Source organism: Sphaerodactylus townsendi, linkage group LG03, assembly GCF_021028975.2.
Source record: "Sphaerodactylus townsendi isolate TG3544 linkage group LG03, MPM_Stown_v2.3, whole genome shotgun sequence".
NCBI classification, from domain to species: Eukaryota; Metazoa; Chordata; class Lepidosauria; order Squamata; family Sphaerodactylidae; genus Sphaerodactylus; species Sphaerodactylus townsendi.
Window position 1 is genome coordinate 3432070 of NC_059427.1, and position 22579 is coordinate 3454648.

The window sequence follows — 22579 nt, forward strand, 5'->3', positions numbered from 1 at the left end:
TCTACTTTTCTAACTGTTATTTATCACAGAATATCATATTCAATTATTCCAGTGATGTCATAGTGCCAAATATGAGAGTTTACGGGACCATTTTTTGTCAAAACCTTTGTACCCAGGCAGTTAGTACCTAGGTACATAAAAAACAGTTTTCAAATCACTCAACTGCTGACTTCTACCACCATCCTTTTGAGATTTGTGGTCTCTTGGCACTCCTTCCCTATTGAAAACTGGATAGCAAAAAGCTCTTTAGTTAAAAGCTTTGGAAGTTACTATTTATTTATTTATATTCATTTTATCCTGCTATTCTCCATGACATTGGATTCACAACAGGTCCCAAAAGTATAAAAATGATAAAATTACAATACATGAAATTCTAATAAAGCTTGTAGTTTTGTAACCCTTTTTATTGACCCAGTGAAATATCTTCCCAATTTTTAACATGACTCACCATCATTTAGGGTAGCTTTGCCCTAATTTGCCTTACTGTGTTGATTTAATTAGCTTGCGATGACCTTAAACTGATTCTAGCTTTTTACTTCCTCAGACAGAATTTCTAAACTGCAGGCCACCTACACTCAAGGAGGCTATCCTGTGGGAATGACACCCCTTTTGATCTTACCTGGAAAAGCTGCTCTGTGGTAATGCTCCTGCGTGATCTGCTCCTGAGCCTGAAACAAAAGAGAGGATCCAAGAAAGGGGAGGCTGATGAGAAAACGCCATCCCCACCCCACCCCTTCACTCTCTCTGTTTTACTTCAGAACACCATGCAATAAGCTTACTGAAGTTAAACAAAACGATTAACAGAATTTATTAAACACTTCAGGGGGAGTAGGATTGAAGGTGAAATTGTTACTAAAGGATGAAGCAGTTCAACATATACAAGGCAGCTGATTTCAGTGTTCTGAATGATGTATATATTTCAGAGTTTCATGATGTTTCCCAGATCTAACCCAAGCTAGCATCTAGAGAGGTTCATGAGTTTACTCGGGTGCTTGTAAACTATATGGAAAGGAGCATTCTCCCAACTCGCTTTCCCATCAGACTTCTTAAGCTTCAGGAACAGCATTTGATGTAAAACCTTCTGAAGAACTAGGGATGGGAATTTTTCCTCACAAGCAGGGTAAATTCCCTGCTTTCTGACGAGAGGACAGTCCCTCTCTGACACAATCCCTTTTTCTATCAGGGCACTCTGTTCTTCCCTCTTTGTCCAGAAGTCTAAATTAGTTCTGCTGTAAGAATCCGGGCTGGGATTTCTTCTCTAACTAAAAGTAAATCTCCCTTCCTGACTTGATTCTCTCTTTCCCCACTATTCTCTTCCCGCCAACCTCACAGGTCTTTCACAGGCTCTAAACCCATCTGCTCTCTCTGCAGCTCAGAGTTATCTCCTTCAAATTCTGTCTGAAGCTCTTACTACTATACCTCTGCCCACTGACAGCCTGTCAATCACTGTCTCAAGCTCTGTGAGGATTCAGAACTTTAGTTTCTGGTATTTTTGCTTCTGTCAGCTATTTAGGTCTCTCACAGCATCTTTAGCCAATTAGGTCAAGCCGCCATGATGTCAAGACCAGCAGCTGTTCCCCCATATTCCTGGCAATATATGTGACACCAGAAAGGGATGCTCCATCATGGGCTACTCATGCCTCCCTTTCTAGGACTCTCTCCTTAGGAAGATTATTAGCCTCCCTCTAACATTGTCTTCTAGCAGTCTGTGTTTCAACATCATCTCCTAAATTAAGACTTCTTTGTTTTGTCTGACTGCCCCACTTGATAAAGAAGCACATTCTTGGCTATTATCTTATAACTTCAAACACCACACAAAATCATCTGTACTTGAGTATCTACTTAAAATGCATAAAAACTGGGCTTTTAAAAATCATTCTTGCTACTTAAAAGTAATTATTACAAATCTGACATATGCATTAATATCTTCAACCCCTCAGTCAATAAATCCCATCTTGAACTGTATCTTCACTTTTCTGAAGCTTGGGCATTATTGCTTTTCTCAAATGCTACCCCTCCTGAGCCTAAACAAATAATCTATATATAGAAAAAGTTAAGCGTGACTTTGTTGGTTACCTATAGGCTCCCAAACAGCTGGACCAAACGGCGTGAAATTTTCACACGCCATCCAACATGCCTCCTTCCATGTTCTTAGCTCCTTCCCCCACTGTAGGACCACTCCTGTGCCATGCAAAACCCAAATTTCCACCAAAAACCCACGTCGCATGCCCACAACACAGCTTAGAATGCCTCCAACTGCCAGGCTAACTCGCCCACAGACCGCCATCACTCTTCCCCAACCTCCAAATGCGCATGTCCACCGTTGCCCAGCACGCACCCCCCCCCCCTGCAACACCCCGGGGAGGCAGATGCAGCACAGTCACAGAGGGAGGAAGCTGCCCTATGACCCCCACTCTAATCTAAGCCACAGCAACGCGTGGCCGGGTATGCTAGTATCCATTGATAATGGTTGTGTGTTAAGTTGCTTCTGAACTAAGGAAACCTCGTGAATCAATCTCCTCCAAAATGTCCTATTGTTTATTGCATTGCTCAGGTCTTGCAAAGTGGAGGCCAGGCTGTCCTTTGTAAACTCGATCCATCTCATTCTGTGACTCCTCTTTTTCTAAACAGAGAAGCTCGAGTGGAGCATCTTTCCCAAACAGGACCAGGGGAGTGGGCATCAAAGCAGCCCTCCCTATGCTCAAGGAGGACATTCAGTGGGAATGATACTCCTCTCACTGTTACCTGGAAAAGCTGCTGTCTGGTAAAGCTTGTGCATCAGAGGTGAAGCTACAAGGAGGCCAGGGGGTGTGCGTTGCACTGGACATGCGCCGGGGGGAGGGGGCGCAAAAATTCAGATTTGTTTTTTTGTATTTTTTAGTGTTTTTTCAGTTTTTGGCCTGCAGGGGGTGCAGTTTTTAGGTTAGCAGCACCAAAATGTCAGGGTATCTTTAGGAGACTCTCCTGATGATGCCACCCAGTTTTGGTGAGGTTTGGTTCAGGGGGTCCAAAGTTATGGACTCCCAAAGGCGTGCCCCCATTGTTTCCAATGGGAGCTAATAGGAGATGGTACACCTTTGAGGGTCCATAACTTTGGATTCCTGAACCAAACTTTACCAAACCTGGGTGGTATCATCAGGAGAGTCTCCTAAAGCGGAAAGGAAAGGAACTGCTGTCATTATGGAGGGAGGATGCTGTTGTCTCCCTGGACTCTTTCACACAGTTCCTTCCCTGCAAGGTCTGGTAAACTGGAGGGAAGAGAAATAAATCTGTGTGTCTACTGTAAAACAGTGATAGCCTCTCTCAGTCCACTTCACGCCTTATGAACAGTTAGTTTCTCTCTTGTTTAGGTGTTGAAGATCAAAATAGAGACTTTGATCTTAAGAAATCCAGGCCAACAGATCCCCCCTCTCCCTCTTGGCTTTCTTCTGTCTTTAAGAAAGAGGATTCTTTTGGCCCAGGCTTTTCAGCAAGGGGCTCCATTTGAGGTCTCTTTACGCTCAGTCTTTGCTTCATGCTGTTTCAATGTTCTGGCTTATTGACAAATGGCCAGTTTAGTTTGGTGTTTTTAGTAGTGAGTCACCTCAAGCAGACCTCTGGGAAGGAAGCATATTAATTATCTATATGAAGTGAAAATTAGAATCTGAACACAGCTAGCTACCAGAGACCTGGAGATTCATCAATGGATGGAAAAAGTAGAAGAATGAAGCTCTTGGAAAGATTACACAGGGGTTTAAGAGAGGACATTAGAATACAGGAAGAAGGTATACAAAACTGAAACAATGGCCAGACTTTCCAGTTCATCTTTGTAGTAACAACTGAAAACAAATTTCTAGGCACTAGATTTTGTATAAAAGCATGAAAGATCAAGATCAGTGTGTTCAGAAGCATTTAAAAAACATGTAGGGTTCTACTGAGTTTCCAGATAATACAATAGAACAAAAGGAGTAATCCTAAATGGGTGTACACAAAAACCTACTCAAGTTTATTCAGTGGGGCTTACTCCCAGGAAGGAAAACCAAAACAGTGTTTACGGGAATCAGAGTTACTCCCTCTCCTTTTCTTCCTACACCTTCTAGTGCCCTTGAGAAACTCCACATTGACTGTCATTTGTGTGGCCTCTCAGATTGGAATTAAGGATTGAATATACAATTTTCTCCTCACTATGGATTCATTTATGTTTAGTAAGATCAGAACTCTGAGCAAAGCTTTTTCAACACTCTAAGCGAGGGGTCTGCAACCTTCGGCTCTCTGGATGTTCATGGACTACAAATCCCATCAGCCCCTGCCAGCATGGCCAATTGAGGAGTCATGGTCCATGAACATCTGGAGAGCTGCAGGTTGCAGACCCTTGCTCTTATTTATTTATTTATTTATTGATTGATTGGTTCTATTTATATACCAGTATGGATTCATTGATGTTCAGAAAGATGTGAACTATCAGCAAAGGTCTTTCCAAACTCCAGCATTTATGTAGTTTCTGAGGTTTTTCCTGTGTGGATTTGTTGGCGGATAACAAGGTCTGAACTTTGGGCAACAATCTTTCCACACTCTAAGCATTTATAATAGGCTCCCTCCAACCATTGATGTAGTTTCTTCCATGTGGATTCGTCTGTAGCCGTAAGTTTTGTGCTCTCAGTAAAGGTCTTTACACTCTAATCATTTTTATGGTTTCTCCCCCATGTGGATTCGTCGATGGACAGTAAGATTAGTACTTCGAGTGAAACTCTTTCCACACTCCAAGCATTTATATGGTTTCTTGCCTGTGTGGATACGTTCATGGCTAGTAAGCAGTGAACTGTGAGTAAAGCTCCTTCCACACTCTAAGCATTGATACGGTCTCTCCCCTGTGTGCATTCGTCTGTGAGCCTTAAGTTTTGTGCTCTCAGTAAAGGTCTTGCCACACTCTAAGCATTTATATGGTTTCTCCCCTGTGTGGATACGTTCATGGACAGTAAGGTTAGTACTTCGAGCGAAGCTCTTTCCACACTCCAAGCATTTATACGGTTTCTCGCCTGTGTGGATACGTTCATGGGTAGTAAGCAGTGAACTGTAAGCAAAGCTCCTTCCACACTCCAAGCATTGATACGGTCTCTCCCCTGTGTGCATTCGTCTGTGAGCCGTAAGGTTTCCATTCTCAGCAAACGTTTTTCCACACTCTAAACATTTATATGGTTTCTCCCCTGTGTGGATTCGCTGATGTATAGTAAGATTTCTTCTCCGAAGGAAGGTCTTTCCACAGTCTAAGCACTGGTACACTTTTGCCCTTGTGTGGATTTGTCGATGAGCAACAAGGTGAGTATAGCAGTGAAACCTCTTTCCACAGTGCAAGCATTTATATGGTTTCTTTCCTGTATGAATTAGTTGGTGTTCCATAAGATGTCCCTTCTGAGTAAAGGTCTTTCCACATTCCAAGCACATGTATGGTTTCTCCCCCGTATGAACTCTGAAGTGTCTATCAAATGCTGATTTATAAGGGAATGTTTTGTCACACAATGGGCAATTAATCTTCCCCTGGTATGGCAGGATGCTCTGGTATTCCGCACCCTGAGAAGCACACGATTCATCCCTCCTCTTCTGTTCTGTTCCAGTGTTTCTTTTCTGCACTTGCCCTTCTGAAGGAAGCTGTTGTGTTTCTTCCATGGAATTGTTCTCAGTCCCATCAGTCTCTGAAATAAAGAAGAAAGACCTTAAAACAAAAGAGGAATCCAGGAAAGAAAGCCATTAACTGCTCTTGATACAATCTCCTTTCTTGGACCCACCACAGTCAATCAGAAGAGACATAACTGAGCTACATGGACCAACTTCAGAGGTGGTCATTCTGAAGGCCCTAAATTGAAGCAGAAGATTTCCTGGTCTGTGATCTGCCATGCTGCCCTTCCATTTTAAATTCTGCCCCCCAACCACTACTCTCTGTCATCCCATGCACAGGAGTAGCCAATCAGTAGAGACGGAATATTTTCCATGGGTGTCCCTCATCTGTGGAATTCCCTTACCTTGGAAGCTTTCCTGGATCCTATGTTACTATCTTTTAGCAATAGATCAAAATACTTCCTTTCAACCAGGCTTCAGCTTAGGAGTACTTCTGTTTACCTGAGGACTGTTCTCTGAATATTTATGAGATGGTTCACCTGCTGCTTTATGCTCTTCTTATGCCTCTGGCTTGTTAAATTTTAATACTGGTAATTTACCCTGTGTGTTAGATTTTATGGCACCATTGATATTTCAATGACCCTCATAAGTTTCCTAAACTGAAAGAGCTAATGAATTCTTGACTTGTCTTGCTGACATATTCATTTTCCAGAAGGTTGAGAAGGAAACAAGGGAGACTGCTATCTTGTACTTGAATCTCACCAACAGTGAAGAACTGGTTCACAGGGAGGAAGCAGTGGGCAACCTGGATAGTAGTGACCATGTGATTTTGGAATTTTAGATCTTGGGGAGGGAAAACCTTTACATAGACTTTACATAGATAATTTTAACAAAGTCAAGGACAGCAATTATATGGCCTACATCGTTTACCTTCTGTTTTGGATCATGGGACCCTCTCTGCTGGTTATCATTTTTATTGTGCTGTTGCAGGGAATGCAAATGTGAATCACTCCCTGGACTGAAATGTGAATTACTCCCTGGTTTTCAAGGTCAGAGATGGACAGAGGTGGTTTGCCATTGCCTTCCCCTTCAGAGCATCCCTGGAATTCCCTTGGTGGTCTCCCATCCAAGTACCAACCTGGACTGAAACTGTTTAGCTTCTGAGAGCTGACGCGATCAGACCAGGCTGGGACATCCAAGTCAAGGTTGGGGTTCTCCTTAGAGAGAAGGACCTCTGCCTTAACCATCTGTGAATCAAGTGACAGGAGACTCTTACCCAGAGAGGCCACATTCTGATGATTGTCCTCCATGACCTCCTTGTGAAGCCTTCTCTGGTCAGGATCCAGCAGAGTCCATTCTTCCTCAGAGAAATGAATAGACACTTCCTCAAAGTTCACTGGACCCTGGAAAGAGGGGGAAAAATGTCTTCCCTGATAATGTTAGAATTCTCCCGCTTCTAAGATTAATCCAAAAGGAATATAATAAACTGTCGACATTCAGGATCAGAACCTCTAAGGTAAATTTTCACTTTCTATCCATTGAGCAGCACTGATAGCAGCTGAGGGAAAGAAATGGAGAGAGAGCAGCCCTGGTCTAGGGAGATGGGGAGAAGGCATCCAGGGCAAAATCTAAAGTTCCACACTTACCTGGTCAGGCTGCCTGGAAGCTGATTTCTCTTTGCCTTGAAGAGATGGCAAAAAATGTAGGGAACCACCTGGAAGGATTAGAGGTAAATGGAAGGCATTCTATACTTCCTGAGTACTTTGCAATTCAGTCCCACAGGAAAAATAAAATTCTTCCTTTCTTGGCTCAGGATGACAACTATCCTTACAGCCTGATTTCAGAATATTTTTTAAAATTCCACACTTTTGCCAAATCCAGTCTTAATATGGTTATCCTATACAAAAGTGTGGTCTGTTTGTTCAATGGTACAGAATTCACAGAACTAAGAAGGAAGAACAGGCAGTCATAAACCAATGACAGAAATGCAGCTACCAAATCCCAGAATTTGATGGCATATGCGCTGGAACAAAATCAATAGAAAAAAGACTGTCTTACTATTGATGAAGTATTAATAGCTTGACATGGTAGCTAAATGACGCAGTGAGAGAGGTTACTGACTAATTGCCTTTATTGTATTTGCATTGCTTCTCTGGATTTTCCCGTGTTCTACAATCCCAGCCTAGGTCCAGTATTGTGACTTACTAGGAATCTTCATAACTAAAACACTCTTATCCTATCTAATACTATTATCCTACTTTGCCATCCGCTGTTTGCCTGATGTTTGTTTGTTTGTTTATTTATTTGTTTGTCTTATATACCGCCCTCCCCCTGAGGGCTCAGGACGGTTCACAACAAGGTTAAAACATACCTTAAAACATAATTTAAATATCAGTTACATAAAAACAGAACCCATGTAAAAATGTGGATGGTGTCCGGCTGCCCCCCTCCCCCCTTTTTGTGCCCACGGGAGGCCAGATGACATGGTAGATATGTGTTCTCATCTAATTTGCTTACTGATAAACTTTCTTTTTTATCATACATATATTTTGCCTCAAGTCGCATTAGAAAGTCAGAGCAAAAATAAATATATTGTTGGTGGTGGTAGAAATACCATCAAGTCACAGCTGACTTATGGTTACCCCATAGGGTTTGCAAGGCAAGAGATGTTCAGAGGTGGTTTGCCATAGCTTCCTTCTGTGTGGGTTGAAAGTTCTGTGATAACTGTGACTAGCCCAAGGTCGCCCAGCAGGCTTCATGAGAGAGAGTGGGGAATCAAGCCTGGTTCTCCAGATTAGTGTCTGCCACTCTTAACTGCTATACAATGCTGGTTCTCTAGGCAACATTATAATACAGGTATTCAGTTCCATTTCACAATGGACCATCCTGAGCAACTTCATCCCTTTTGGACAAAGAACAATTCAATTTAGACTACTTCATCTATTTGTCATGAATGTTCAGATCCTTCACCAAGTGTGTGATGGAAGTGGGACTATGGGAAATGGCTCTGATTGGTAAAAGAAGGCTCTTACACAATGCTGGTTCTCTAGGCTACATTATAATACAGGCATTCAGTTCCATTCCACAATGGACCATCCTGAGCGACTTCATCCCTTTTGGACAAAGAACAATTCAGTTTAGACTACTTCATCTATTTGCCATGAATGTTCAGATCCTTCACCAAGTGTGTGATGGAAGTGGGACTATGGGAAATGGCTCTGATTGGTAAAAGAAGGCTCTTACACCAGAGATGGGTATTTGCTTGGAACGAGAGAAATCCACTTGTGATTCTTAGAAAAGAAGCTGGTTTAGGTCCAGATCCAGTTACCATAAATATCAGTTTTAAGTCTTCAGTGGAAACTGAGTCCGCAGGAAATTAGGTGGAGGTTAAGTACTACTTCAGCTTCTTGCTACCACAAAGACCTCTGCACAGACTCTGAGTAACCAGTTACAGCATCTGTTTACCTCAGTCAGTACAACTGTACTGCTTGTCATTTGACTGTCACTGTGCTGTTGTTGCTGTCTACTTTTCTAACTGTTATTTATCACAGAATATCATATTCACAGAGAATGACTCCAGTGATTTCATAGTGTCAAATATGAGAGTTTACAGGACCATTTTTGTCACCTAGTAATATAGAACATTTTTCAAATCACTCAACAGCTGACTTCTACCACCATCCTTTTGAGATTTGTGGTCTCTTGGAACTCCTTCCCTATTGAAAACTGGATAGCAAAAAGCTTTTTAGTTAAAAGCTTCGAAAGTTACTATTTATTTATATTTATTTTATCCTGCTATTATCCACCACATTGGGTTCACAGCAGGTCCCAAAAGTATAAAAATGATAAATTATAATACATGACATTCTAATAAAGCTTGTAGTTTTGTAACCCTTTTTATTGACCCAGTGAAATATCTTCCCAATTTTTAACATGACTCACCATCATTTGAGTTTGAAGGCAGCTTTGCCCTAATTTGTCTTACTGTGTTGATTTAATTAGTTTGCGGTGACCTTAAACTGATTCTAGCTTTTTACTTCCTCAGACAGAATTTCTAAACTGCAGGCCACCTACACTCAAGGAGGCTATCCTGTGGGAATGACACCCCTTTTGATCTTACCTGGAAAAGCTGCTCTGTAGTAATGCTCCTGCATGATCTGCTCCTGAGCCTGAAATAAAAGAGAGGATCCAAGAAAGGGGAGGCTGATGACAAAAGGAAGAGGAAAAAAGCATAATGTGAGTTACAAAAAGTTGGGGTAATCTACATCAATTTCGAGGGGATCCTTGATTGTATTCTATGCCCCCTTTCCCACAACACTACCTAGATGAATCTCTCTCACCTGCTGGTCCAGCATCTTGTCCTCTGCCTGGATCAAGAGGAAGCCTTCTGCCAGGGCCACCACTTGGGAACTGGTCTCCGGTTCACATTCCCTGACCCAGTTCCCCATCTCTGGGGGCAGGATGGCCAGGAGCTGCTCCAGGATCACCAGGTCCAGCATCTCCTTCTTGCTGTGCCTTTCTGGCTTCAGCCATTGGCGACAAAGATGGTGGAGTTGGCTGCAGACCTCTCGGGGCCCCTCGGCCTCCTGGTAGCGGAGGTTCCTGAAGATCTGGCGCTGGACTTCTGGAGGGAGGACATTCTTGTATCCCAGGCTCTTCTTCATGGATCTTTCCTGAAATTCCCTGCTGCTTCCAACCTTGGAGACATCGAGGCCTTCTCTTGATTCATGGACAGGTGAGTCTGGCTCTTCCTTCATCCTCCCTTCCTCTTCTAAAAGCCTCCACCTGGACCAATAGATCACCTTCCTGCCAGATTCTTCTGTACAAGCAAGTGCCAGATCTGTGACCTCCTGCAAAGCAAAGACTGATTTTGGGAGTAAGATTTCCTACACACACAAACACGCATATATGTGACATCTTCATCTGAAGAAATAAACTCTGATTCACGAAACCTCACACCAGAATCAATCTCTGGGTGACTTGATACCACCCAACTTCCATGACTTAAGAAGGCCTGGCTGCTTGCTACTGTTCAACAACAGCCACCCTACGAAAGCCAGTGTGGTGCAGTGGTTAAAGTTTCAGAGTAGGGCTGGGGAGACCCGGGTTCTACAGTACAGTAAACCTTTATTAGGCATAAATAGTTCTACATACAGTATGTTTGTATAATAAACAACAATACAACTACAGAAACCCAATACACAAAGTTAGGCTAAATTATACACAAACTTTCTGGAGACCTATTTTTATATCCAGATCTTAGTTAAAAATCAATTTAAATAACTTCTCATGTTTGTTACAATGATTTAAGCCTCAGACATTACATCAATGTGATTGAATAATTTGGTAGATCGAGAGTCACATTTTAATACCGTCTTTGGGATATTACTTCAGCTAGGTATGTAGCAACCTTAGAAGTTATCTCAGAAGATGCATCATTTAGTAAATAATTCACTACATAAGCTGAAGGCAAATTTGTTTTACCTTTAAAAATTGGGGTTATATACTGACTACGTAGTGAAGAGTGTAGCTGACATTCTAAAAGGATATGCTGAATTGTATCCACGGCATTTACAGAGCATGGGCATCGTCTATCAGCAAGTAAAACACCTTGGAATCTCCTGATCATAACTTTAGAAGGAAAGGCGTTTACTCTAGCAAGCATAAATGCTCTGTGATGAGATGGACTGTCGAGGCTAGAAAAGTATTTTGCCATCTTCCAATGTGAGATGGGTAAGTTTAAAAAATCTGGGGAACATACTGCAGCCTGTGCTGGATGAAGGGATTAAAATTCCATATCAATGAGTCTTTGGCTGAGCAGCCTGAATATATATTCCTTGTTTAGGGGTTCAAGAAATTCCATAGAGAAACCTAGAGTTCTTATTTTGGATTCAGTATGGAAAAACCAGGATATACTCAGTCGATCAGATTTAAAATAGGAGAATAACGAATTTTTCTTTACCCTAAATAATATTTTTAACCAAAATTTTAAAAGCATGAACCAAGCTTTTGTTTCAATAGAGTGTAGGCCCAGTTCTGCATAGATTACCCTATTTGGGACACATTTTGGAACTCCCAGGATTTTCCTATAAAAGGAGGACTGTATTTTCTCGATATTAGAGACAAACTCCTGGAGCCAAAGTTGTGAACCATACAAAAGGGAAGAAATTATTTTTGCTTCAAATATTCTTACAGCTGCTGGAACAATTTGGTTGCCTTTGGTGTAAAAGAATTGTGTAATTAAAGAAGCTGAACAGCTAGCAGTTCTAGTTACTTTTGCTTTTTGTTTAGACCATCGCAATTTGTGATGGTAAACTATACCAAGATAATTGAATTCCTTTACTTGTGCAAGCGGATTGTTACCGATGGCCCAGTTTTGCGGTTTCCATCTTTTTGAGAAGACTAAATATTTTGATTTAGCATAGTTGATAACCAAACTATTTTTTTGACAGTAATCATGAAAAGTTTGCAGAAGACCAACTCTAGTAAATGATAAGATGGTAATATCATCCACATAAAGTAATATGGGAGTATCCCTAGTATTCAATTTTGGGGGCTGTCCTTTGATTTTTTGTAGAGTTGGGGCTAAATCATTCACATACAAGTTAAAGAGGTGAGGAGACAAAATACATCCCTGTCTTACGCCTGTCAAGATTAAAAAATTTGGAGTTAGATCACCCTTATTTGTAAATTTCACCCGGGTTCAAATCTCTATCTTGATAAGGAAGTTCACTGGATAATATTGGGCCAAATACATACTTTCAACCTAATTTACCTCACAGGGTTGTTGTGCCAATAAAAGGAGGAGAGGAGAGAGGACAAGGTGAGCTGCTTTGGTCTCCACTGTGGAGAAAGGCACTTATAAATTAAGCAAATAAATACATCTGGAGATGGGAAGGAGATAAAAGGAAGGTTGGTGAATGGCCAAGAATAAGAGGATGAGGCAGGGTACGGGGTGAGGATATGTCAGAACAAATGTCTGATCTACAAAATCTAAATGACAGGTGTCATATGACCACCTCTGTATGACAGCCTCTTCCTGGAGCTAATTGGAAAGGTTTTCTGATTGGTTGATGAAATGTATATAATGCAGCAGTGTGCTATGTACTGTGAGACTCTTGTCTTCTCGTCGTCTGGCGAAGCACTTTGTCAGAGAGAGCAACATTGCTGTGAACCTAATAAAGAAGGACCGCTTCTGGGAAGCTGATATAGTTGTGTGCGTCTCAGTTCCTGCTGTGTGTTCCAGTGTGAGTGTTGCGCATCCCTGCTATCTGGGGTGTGAACCCTGCTTCAGTACCCTTCACAGGATATGGGGGCTACTAGGAACAGGGAAGAGTGTGGGAGGGGGATACAGGGAAAAATGAGGTGCCACCCCAAAAATCCTTCAGGGTTCCCTATTCTGCAAATGGGCCTGGTCCAAACTTTGTCCTTCCCCATCTCCACCCCCCAAAATCAGAAGGGGTTTCCCAACCTGGAGCTGGTAACTCTATAAAGAGGAACTGATTTCTGTACCTGGAAGGTCAGTTGTGAAGCGGAGAAGGATTCCCCGGAGAGGACATCTCAGCCTCCAGCGAAGAAGAAGAGCAGCTGTCAGGGACCACACTGGGGGTGGGGGGTGGGGTGGGTGAATCCTGCGGGGCTTTTTGCAAGACCACAGACGCACCTTCCCCGCGGACGGTCCCGCTCTCCCAACCACACCAAGATGCTTTTCCCAGAAAACCTCCCTTTATCGCTTCCCTGTCCCTTAAAAACTCTCCGCCTCCTCCGTCGATCCCCCCAACCGCACTAGCGACCTCCCACCCACATGGCGCAAGGGACCCGGAAGAGACTGGGCAATGCGGGTCTGTTGATGCCGCTCTAGGAATGCAGACCCTTCCCTTTGAGCTTTGGACTGACTCTCTACAGTGGGCAAAAAAGGACTTCCACCTCCTGGCTCTGCCCGGCCAGAGGCTGCATCAGTTTCCCCAGCCAACATCCCCCCGAATTCCCTGCAAAGTGCAAAGGGAGGCAAAGGGGAGGCGGGATTCGAACCCAGTTCCCTTCCCGGCTGATGCTCCTTCTTGCCTCCAAGGAGGGGTCCTGCGGGTCCAGAAGGAAGCTAAGATGCAGCTGCTGGATGCAAAAGAATCCCTGTCTACAAGTACATACGTCGGGCAAATACCCTCTTCTGTTTCCCAAGAATTGCATGGACGAAGTATAAAAACTTCTGGTGGGGCTCGCTGTCTTGGGCCATGCAGAGTGTATCCCAGGCATCAGTTGGCCTGCTTCCTCCCAAGAGGAGAACTTGTCCCAGGTTGTGGCTAAATTGGGGGAAGGGGTTCCTCTCTCTCTCTCTCTCCCCACCCCCAAATGTTCCTGGGAGGGAGTCAGGCTTTATGGTCTGTGGATCCACTTCTTCTTTCCTTCCCACAATTTTTCTTGTCATGTTTATCAAAGGGTCGGACTGGAAGGCTGATTTGGCCACCCTGGGGAAGTTGAGCAGGTCTTCCACTCCTGGATTGGGAGAATAATATGGCTGAAACAGGAGCCCATTCTGAGTAGAGACCCCATAAACTGCCTCCTAAGCATTCCTGATCCTAGGGATTGTGCACTCCTATGAGGGAATTCCTAGATCAGCAGCATTCCTGCAAGATGCACAGATGTTCAGGAACTACATACCCCATCCTCACTTTCTCCTCTCTCCACCCATCCCTACACAGCCTCTGTCAGCATGGCCAAGGAGTTTAGCATAGCCACAGCTCTAGAGTAGAAGCTGTCTCTAAGCCCCGATCCTAGGGATTGGATGGACTAGATGTCCTCTGAGGTCCCTAACCGATCTCTGTTTCCAACCCTGCACTTGACTGAAAGAGGCCCCTGCTTAGGATCTGGGCCACAACAAGGAGAGTCTCCCTAGGAGTGGTTGTTGTTCTCCTAGGCAATCCCTCACTCACAGACGATGTCATAAACCCTGGATAGAGCAAAATATTTCTATTGGGTAGGGACCGGTGAAGCTGCTGTCTCATTCAGATGTTCACAGGGCCCAGTTATTGAGAAGGTATTCTCTACAAAAAGTTTTTGGCCTATTTACAAGGTTCTGATTATTATACAAAGTTTTTTAAAAAAATTGTTTGCATACTAGTTAAATGGTTTTCAATCTAGAAAAGACCACGTTATTGTGTTACTCCTTCATTTCTTCTTTCTGTCCAAGGCAGCTCTATCCTGGGTTTCCAGACTCCCTTGTGTGAAGGCAGGGGAAAAATCTCCCACCTCCCAGTACCCCTAGGCAAAGAATGTTCCCTAAGATCTTCTTTTCATGTTTATGACTTTCTGGGCATTTTATTCTGTTTTCCGACCCTGTTGGCTCTTTAAAATCACACAATAAGCTTAATGAAGTTTAACAAATAACATAATTGTATTAAACACTTCAGGGGAATAGGATTGAAGGTGAAATTATTAATAAAGGATGAAGCAGTTCATTATATACAAGTAGGTAGCTGATTTCAGTGTTCTAAATGCTTTAATATACGACAGAGTTTCAAGATGTTTCACAGATCTAAGCCAAGCTACCTCTCAGAGCTTCTAAACTATACAGAAAGGAGTATAATCCCAATTGACTTTCCCATCAATCTTCCTGAAGTTCAGGAACACATCACAGAATCTGAAGTAAATCCTACTCAAGAACTAGATTCAAGAATTCTTCACACACAGTGTAAATTCCCCCTCTCTGACACAATCCTTTTCTCTATCAGGGTCCTCTGTTCTTCCCTCTCGGTTCAGAAGACTAAATTAGCTCTGCTCTAAGAACCTGGGCAGGAGTTTCTTCCCTACCTAAAAGTAAATCTCCCTTCCTGACTAGAGTAGGGTCTCTCTTTCTCCACTACTCTCTTCCCGCCAACCTCACAGGTCTTTCACAGACACTGAACGCATCAGCTCTCTCTGGAACTCAGAGCTGATCTCTCCCAAATTGTGTCTGAATTCAGTCACTCTCCCAGGTTCTGTGATAGTTCAAAGCTTCAGTTTCTGACACTTCTGCTTCTACCAGCTCTTCAGGTCCATCCCAGCATTTTTAGCCAACTAGGTCACTTCTGGTTTTGGTCAGTCCTCCATGATGTCAAGACAAGCAACTGTTTCCCCATATTCCTGGCCATATCCATGACATCAGAAAAGGACACTCCATCCTTGGCTACTCAAGCCTCCCGTTCTAGGACTCCCTCCTTAGGAAGATTATTAGCTTCCCTCAATCATTGTCTTCCAGCAGTCTGTGTTTCAACATCATCTCCTAAATTAAGACTTCTTTGTTTTGTTTGACTGCCCCACTTGATAAAGGAGCACATTTTTGGCTAATTCATCATCTTATAACTTCAAACACCACACAAAATCATATGTACTCATCTACTTAAAATACATAAAAACTGGGCTTTTTTTTCATTCTTGCTACTTTTTGCCATAACCAAGTCTCTTTAAAAGTAATTATTACAAATTTGACATATGCATTAATATCTTCAATCTCTCAGTCAATAAACCTCATTTTGGAACTGCATCTTCACTTCTGTGAAGCTTGGACAATATTGCTTTTCTCAAGTGCTACCCCTCCTGAGCCTAAACAAATCCACTGATAAGGGTTGTGTGTGTGTTAAGTTGCTTCTGAACTATGGAAACCCCGTGAATCAATGTCCTATTGTTCATTGCCTTGCTCAGGTCTTGCAAAGTGGAGGCCGGGCTGTCCTTTGTAAACTCTGTGACTTCTCCTTTTCTAAACAGAGAAGCTGGAGTGGATCATCTTTCCCACACAGGACTGGGGGAGGGGGCATCAAAGCAGCCCTCCCTATGCTCAAGGAGGACATCCAGTGGGAATGATACTCCTCTCACTGTTACCTGGAAAAACTGCTCTCTGGTAAAGCTTCTGCGTGTCCTTCTCCTGCGCCTGGAACAGAAGTTGAAAGGAACGGAAGGGCTGTCATTGAACATATGGCGGGAGGATGCTGTTGACTCCCTGAGCTCTTCCACACAGTTCCTTCCCTGCAAGGTCTGGTAGACTGGAGGGAAGAGAAAGAAATCTGTGTGTCTACTGAAACACAGTGAAAGCCTCTCTCAGTCCTCCCCTTATGAACAGTTAGTTTCTCTCTGGCTTTAGGAGCTGAAGATCAAAGTGGAGTGAGACTTTGATCTTAAGAAATCCAGGCCAATGGGTCACCCACTCCTTTCTCTCTAGAGGATTATTTTGGCCCAGGCTTTTCAACAAGGGGCTCTGTTTAAGTTCTCTCCTTGGCTTGAGGACTCTTTACACTCAGTCTTTGCTTCATGCTGTTTCAATGTTCTGGCTTACTGACAAGTGGCCAGTTTAGTTTGGTGGTTGTAGTGGTGAGCCACTTCAAGCAGACCTCTGGGAAGGCAGCATATTAATTATCTATATGAAGTGGAAATTGGAATCTGAAACACAGCTAGCTACCAGAGACCTGGAGATTCATCAATGGATGGAAAAAGTAGAAGAATGAAGCTCTTGGAAAGATTACACAGGGGTTTAAGAGAGGACATTAGAATTAGGGGAAGAAGGTATACAAAACTCAAACAATAGCCACGCTTTCTAGTTCATCTTTGCAGTAACAACTGAAAACAAATTTCTAAGCACTAGATTTTGTATAAAAGCATGAAAGACCAAGATCAGTGTGTTCAGGAGCATTTAAAAGACATGTAGGATTCTACTGAGTATCCAGATAATACAATAGAACAAAAGGAGTAATCCTAAATGGGTGTACTCAAAAACCTACTCAAGTTTATTCAGTGGGGCTTACTCACAGGAAAGAAAACCAAAACAGCGTTTACGGAAATCAGAGTTATCTATGGATCATTCCTTCTCTCTTTCTCCCTACACCTTCTAGTGCCCTTGAGAAACTCCACATTGACCGTCATTTGTGTGGTCTCTCAGATTGGAATTAAGGATTGAATTTACAATAAAGCACTTCGAACACACCAGGAATTTATATGGTTTCTCCTAGATGGTTTTATCAATACTAAGGGTGCAACTATAGGCAATGTTCTTTCCACAATGCAAGCATTCTGTGGATTTCTTTGGTGTTTCATAAGATCCTTCTTCTGCACAAGGATCTTTCCATACTCCAAACACTTACATGGTTTCTCCCCACTATGGATTCGTTAATATTTAGTAAGACCAGAACTCTGAGCAAAGCTTTTTCCACACTCTATGCATTTGTAATGGTTTCTCCCCAGTATTGATTCATTGATGTTTAGTATGTGATTTATCAGCAAACAATCTTTCCACACTCGAAGCATTTATAACGGGCTCCCCCCAGTGTGGATTCGCTGATGGGCAATAAGCAGTGAAATCTGAGAAAAGATTTGTCTTCCCTCCAGCCGTTGATGTGGTTTCTTCTATGTGGATTTGTCTGTGAGCCGTAAGTTTTGTGCTCTCAGTAAAAGTCTTGCCACACTCTAAGCATTTATATGGTTTCTCCCCTGTGTGGGTACGTTCATGGACAGTAAGGTTAGTACTTCGAGCGAAGCTCTTTCCACACTCCAAGCATTTATAGGGTTTCTCGCCTGTGTGAATACGTTCATGGGTAGTAAGCAGTGAACTGTGAGCAAAGCTCCTTCCACACTTCAAGCATTGATACGGTCTCTCCCCTGTGTGCATTCGTCTGTGAGCCGTAAGGTTTCCATTCTCAGCAAACGTTTTTCCACACTCTAAGCATTTATATGGTTTCTCCCCTGTATGGATTCGCTTATGTATAGTAAGATTTCTTCTCCAAACAAAGGTCTTTCCACAGTCCAAGCACTGGTATGGTTTCTCCCCTGTGTGGATTTGTCGATGAGCAATAAGGTGGGTACTGCGGGGAAACCTCTTTCCACATTGCAAGCATTGATATGGTTTCTCTCCTGTGTGAGTAAGTTGGTGTTCCATAAGATGTCCCTTCTGAGTAAAGGTCTTTCCACATTCCAAGCACAGATATGGTTTCTCCCCCGTATGAACTCTGAAGTGTCTATCAAATGCTGATTTATAAGGGAATGTTTTGTCACACAATGGGCAATTAATCTTCCCTTGGTATGGCAGCATGTTCTGGTATTCCACACCCTGAGAAGCACACGATTCATCCCTCCTCTTCTGTTCTGTTCCAGTGTTTCTTTTCTGCACTTTCCCTTCTGAAGGAAGCTGTTGTGCTTCTTCCATGGAATTGTTCTCAGTCCCATCAGTCTCTGAAATAAAGAAGAAAGACCTTAAAGCAAAAGAGGAATCCAGGAAAGAAGGCCATTAACTGCTCTTGATACAATCTCCTTTCTTGGACCCACCACAGTCAATCAGAAGAGACATAACTGAGCTACATGGACCAATTTCAGAGGTGGTCATTCTGAAGGCCCTAAATTGAAACAGAAGATTTCCTGGTCTGTGATCTGCCATGCTGCCCTTCAGTTTTAAATTCTGCCCCCCAACCACTACTCTCTGTCATTCCATGAACAGGAGTAGCTAATCAGTAGAGACGGAATCTTTTCTGTGGTGGTCCCTCATCTGTGGAGTTCCCTAACCTTGGAAGCTTTCCTGGATCCCATGTTGTTATCTTTTTAGCAATAGGTCAAAAGATTTCCTTTCAACCCCTGTTTACCTGAAGGCTGTTCTCTGAATATTCATGAGATTATTCATCTGCTGCTTTATGCTCTTCTTATGCCTCTGTCTTGTTTAAATTTTCATACTGGTAATTTACGCTGTGTCTTAGATTTTATGGCACTGTTGATATTTCAATTACCCTCATAATTTTCTGAAAATAAAAGATTTAATGAATTCTTGACTTGTCTTTTTGACAACTCCATTTTCCAGAAGGTCGAGAAGGAAACAAGGGGGACTGCTATCTTGGACTTGAATTTCACCAACATGAGATTTACAAGGAGGAAGAAGTGGGCACTCTGGATAGTAGTGACCATGTAATTTTGATATCTTGAGGCGGGAAAATCTTTACATAGTTAGACATTACCTCTGGACTTTAGAAAAGATAATTTTAACAAACTCAAGGATAGCAACTGTCTATATGGCCTACATGGTTAACCTTCTGTTCTGGATCATGGGACCCTCTCTGCTGGTTATCATCTTTAGTGTGCTGCTGCAGGGAATGCAAATGTGAATCACTTCCTGGACTGAAAAACCCCTCCCGCAATACAATGCACTCAACCACAGCTTTGCATAACAAGTTCCACCCAAACACTTACTGATTGGTTCCCCACCCTGGGACATGGACACGAAACATTCCCTTCTTACTGGACACAGCGTGTAACAGACTTCTCTCTGTGATACACCTCTGAAGATGCCACCACAGATGCAGGCGAAACGTTAGGAACAAGATCTATCAGACCATGGCCACACAGCCTGGAAAACCCACAACAATCATCTTTATTGTTTGCCACCCAGTCTCTCCAACTGGTTGCCCCCTCTGGATTACTGCTTGGGCTGTTGGCATTTATTATACCCCTTTGGAAGAAGAAGAAGAGTTTGGATTTATATCCCACCTTTCCCTCCTGTAAGGAGACTCAAGGTGGCTTACAAGCACCTTTCCCTTCCTCTCCCCTGTCAAATCTCGGATTTTGAAATCACGGAAACTGTAGATTTGTTCTAAAGCCTTTAATTCAGAGCGGAGGTAACCGTAAAAGAGGAATCTGGTGATTCCCGCACAAACCCCTTACTTATATCCCGTTGCCCCCTCCCACCGAGCCAAACGGCTCCTACTCTCCTCTACAAACTACAAAGCATTCACTACAAAGCATTGGGAGCCTAGGAACAGTTCACACCTTCCTTTTATAAGATCTGTGTCCGGGATACCCTGGGGCGCCGAGGGGAAGACGCTGGGCTTTCGCCCCCCATCAGAGGATGGTACACCACCTCCCCCTGCCCTACCTGCCATTTGGCACTGACAGGCTCAGTCCTGACATCCACACAACAGACACATTGTGAAACAGATGGGGCTGAGAGAGTTCTGAAAGAACTGTGAGTAGCCCGAGGTCACCCAGCAGGAATGTAGGAGTGCGGAAACACATCTGGTTCACCAGGTAAGCCTCTGCCACTCAGGTGGAGGAGTGGGGAATCAAATTTAGTTCTTCAGATTAGATCCACCTGCTCTTAACCACTACACCACACTGGCTCAAACTAATCAGGGCAGCTTTAGAGGTCATTGTTCTGAAGATCCTAAATTGGAGCAGAGGACTTCCTGGTCTGTGATCTGCCATTCTGTATCATCATTTTAAATTCTGCCCCCCAAGGAGAAGCAGTATGGCAGATCACAGACTGGGAAATCGTGTCTCTTTATGGTCCAATTTACAGTAGTAGCTGATCATTTGAGAGGGAGTATTTTAACTGTTGTTTCCTTATCTGAGGAATGCCCCCCCCCCCTTTCCTGGACACTAACTTACTGTCTTTTCAGCATTAAGCAAAAATATTTCATTTTAACCAAGCTTCAACTAAGGGCTTCTGGATATTTCTAAGGTTATTCTTGAATATTTCTGAGGTTTTTCATCAGCTATCTTGTTCATATGCCTATGACTCGTTTAAATTTTAATATTGTTAATTTATGCTCTAACTAACATTCTATGGCATTGTTGACATTTCAGTTACTCAGATATCTGATGAAAGTCAAACTGTTAAAATGGTAAAAAGATAAAGGTAGCCCCCCTGTGCAAGCACCAAGTCATTACTGGCCCCCCGAGATGATGCCTCCTCATCATAACCCTGCTGGAGGTGTTCTTCTCTTACAGTACCATTCTATCCACCCGACCCCTAATCTCCACCATGTTAAAAAAAAGTGCCTTAGTATTCTTAATGTTTTTTTCCTCATAAGTTCTGTCCATTTATGACAATAGCACACCATCCTACCACACCAACTTTCATGCGAGAGTTCTATTAATTTATCTAAAAGTGCTAGAACAGGATTTCAGCAAGTGAAGTTTTGATGACAAAGAACTTGGCCTGCAGAATTTTGGTCTGTCAGGCTGCTATGCAAATCAAAGGAATATATCCTTTCAGAAAGGTGCTAGGCCTGAGTAAAGTTCTTTTTTTTGAGCATGCTCAAGGAAGAGAAGGATAAAATAATCCTGCTGAATTCCCAAACTGGGGGAAAATGGAAGAGGGAGCTCCCACACAGGGATGGTAAAGCTTCAGTAAAGATGGAGTCACCAAAAGACAGTATCTTAGCTCCCCGCAAAAGGCAAGCAGGATCCAACAGCCCAGCTAATGAAGCTCTGATGAAGGGCCACTGCCCAAGGGTTCCTCTCCCTTTGAACAGACCCCATAATCCTCCTGGGATGGAAGAAGGTGGGGATGGATCTCCAAAACTTTGAACTTCTACAAACAATCGGAAAATTCTCTTTAACACATGCCTTCTCTATTTAGGACATTATTTTATCCTTCCCTTCCTTGAGCATGCTCAAAACAGCACTTTTCTGCGGCCTAGCACCGTTCTGACAGGATCTGTTCCTTTGATTTTCATAGCAGCCTGACAGACCAAAATTCTGCAGGCCAAGTTCTTCGTCACCAACACTAGCTAAAATTCTGTTTTTCTAAGTTCGTTCTTCAAACCCTGTCATGTCATTTTACTGTATGCAGGAACTGTATCTAAGCCCACACTGGTGGAAGTGGAATGAACACAGTAGAAAGACCCAAATTCATTCCTTCAACTCCCTTTCCCTCCTCCCACAATCTTCCTCATGTCCAACAGAAGACCGTAAGGTTCTCAAGGCAAATATATATAAAAGGCATATCAAGGGTCTTAAGTAAACACTACTAGTATTGCTGTTATCTAAAATTATAGCTTCATTGGCTTCCCTGAAAGGCCCATAAGTAAGCACCATTGGCACCCAATTAACTCTTATGGAAGCTAATCCCCCTCCCACCCTGCCTTCAATGGACTTTCACAAGTGCTCAACATCATGTGCCTCTGAAGAACATCAAGGTCGCTCAATCCCCAGAGGGCAATTGTGCAGGGGCGGATTTTCCTTTGAGTTCAGAAAGCAACAT

At 42.9% G+C, this 22579-nt stretch overlaps 4 protein-coding genes across 4 annotated transcripts in view; 1 reads left to right on the forward strand and 3 right to left on the reverse strand.

The window, feature by feature from the left end:
- Window positions 1-13723, reverse strand: part of LOC125428889 (zinc finger protein 420-like) — a 36587-nt gene extending 22864 nt beyond the window's left edge. Inside the window, 3 exon segments of the mRNA XM_048489597.1 lie at window positions 620-668; window positions 9933-10442; window positions 13105-13723. Coding sequence (XP_048345554.1) covers window positions 620-668; window positions 9933-10349 — 466 coding nt within the window. The 5' untranslated portion in view covers window positions 10350-10442; window positions 13105-13723.
- The window catches only part of LOC125428531 (zinc finger protein 708-like), a 1111878-nt gene that overhangs the window by 992744 nt on the left and 96555 nt on the right, over window positions 1-22579 (reverse strand). The gene's annotated exons all lie outside the window — the stretch shown is intronic.
- The window catches only part of LOC125428548 (zinc finger protein 420-like), a 472581-nt gene that overhangs the window by 181840 nt on the left and 268162 nt on the right, over window positions 1-22579 (forward strand). The gene's annotated exons all lie outside the window — the stretch shown is intronic.
- LOC125428833 (zinc finger protein 675-like) lies at window positions 4581-6473 on the reverse strand. The gene is made up of 3 exons (XM_048489525.1): window positions 5877-6473; window positions 5724-5728; window positions 4581-5520 (listed from the first exon to the last, which is right to left on the reverse strand). Exon 3 carries the CDS (start codon window positions 5419-5421, stop codon window positions 4666-4668), a length of 756 nt encoding a protein of 251 aa, XP_048345482.1. The 5' UTR covers window positions 5422-5520; window positions 5724-5728; window positions 5877-6473; the 3' UTR covers window positions 4581-4665.

Coding starts and splice junctions, on each gene's coding strand:
- LOC125428833 (XM_048489525.1), bottom strand. CDS start 5,421: ATGTGCTTGGAATGTGGAAAGACCTTTACTCAGAAGGGACATCTTATG.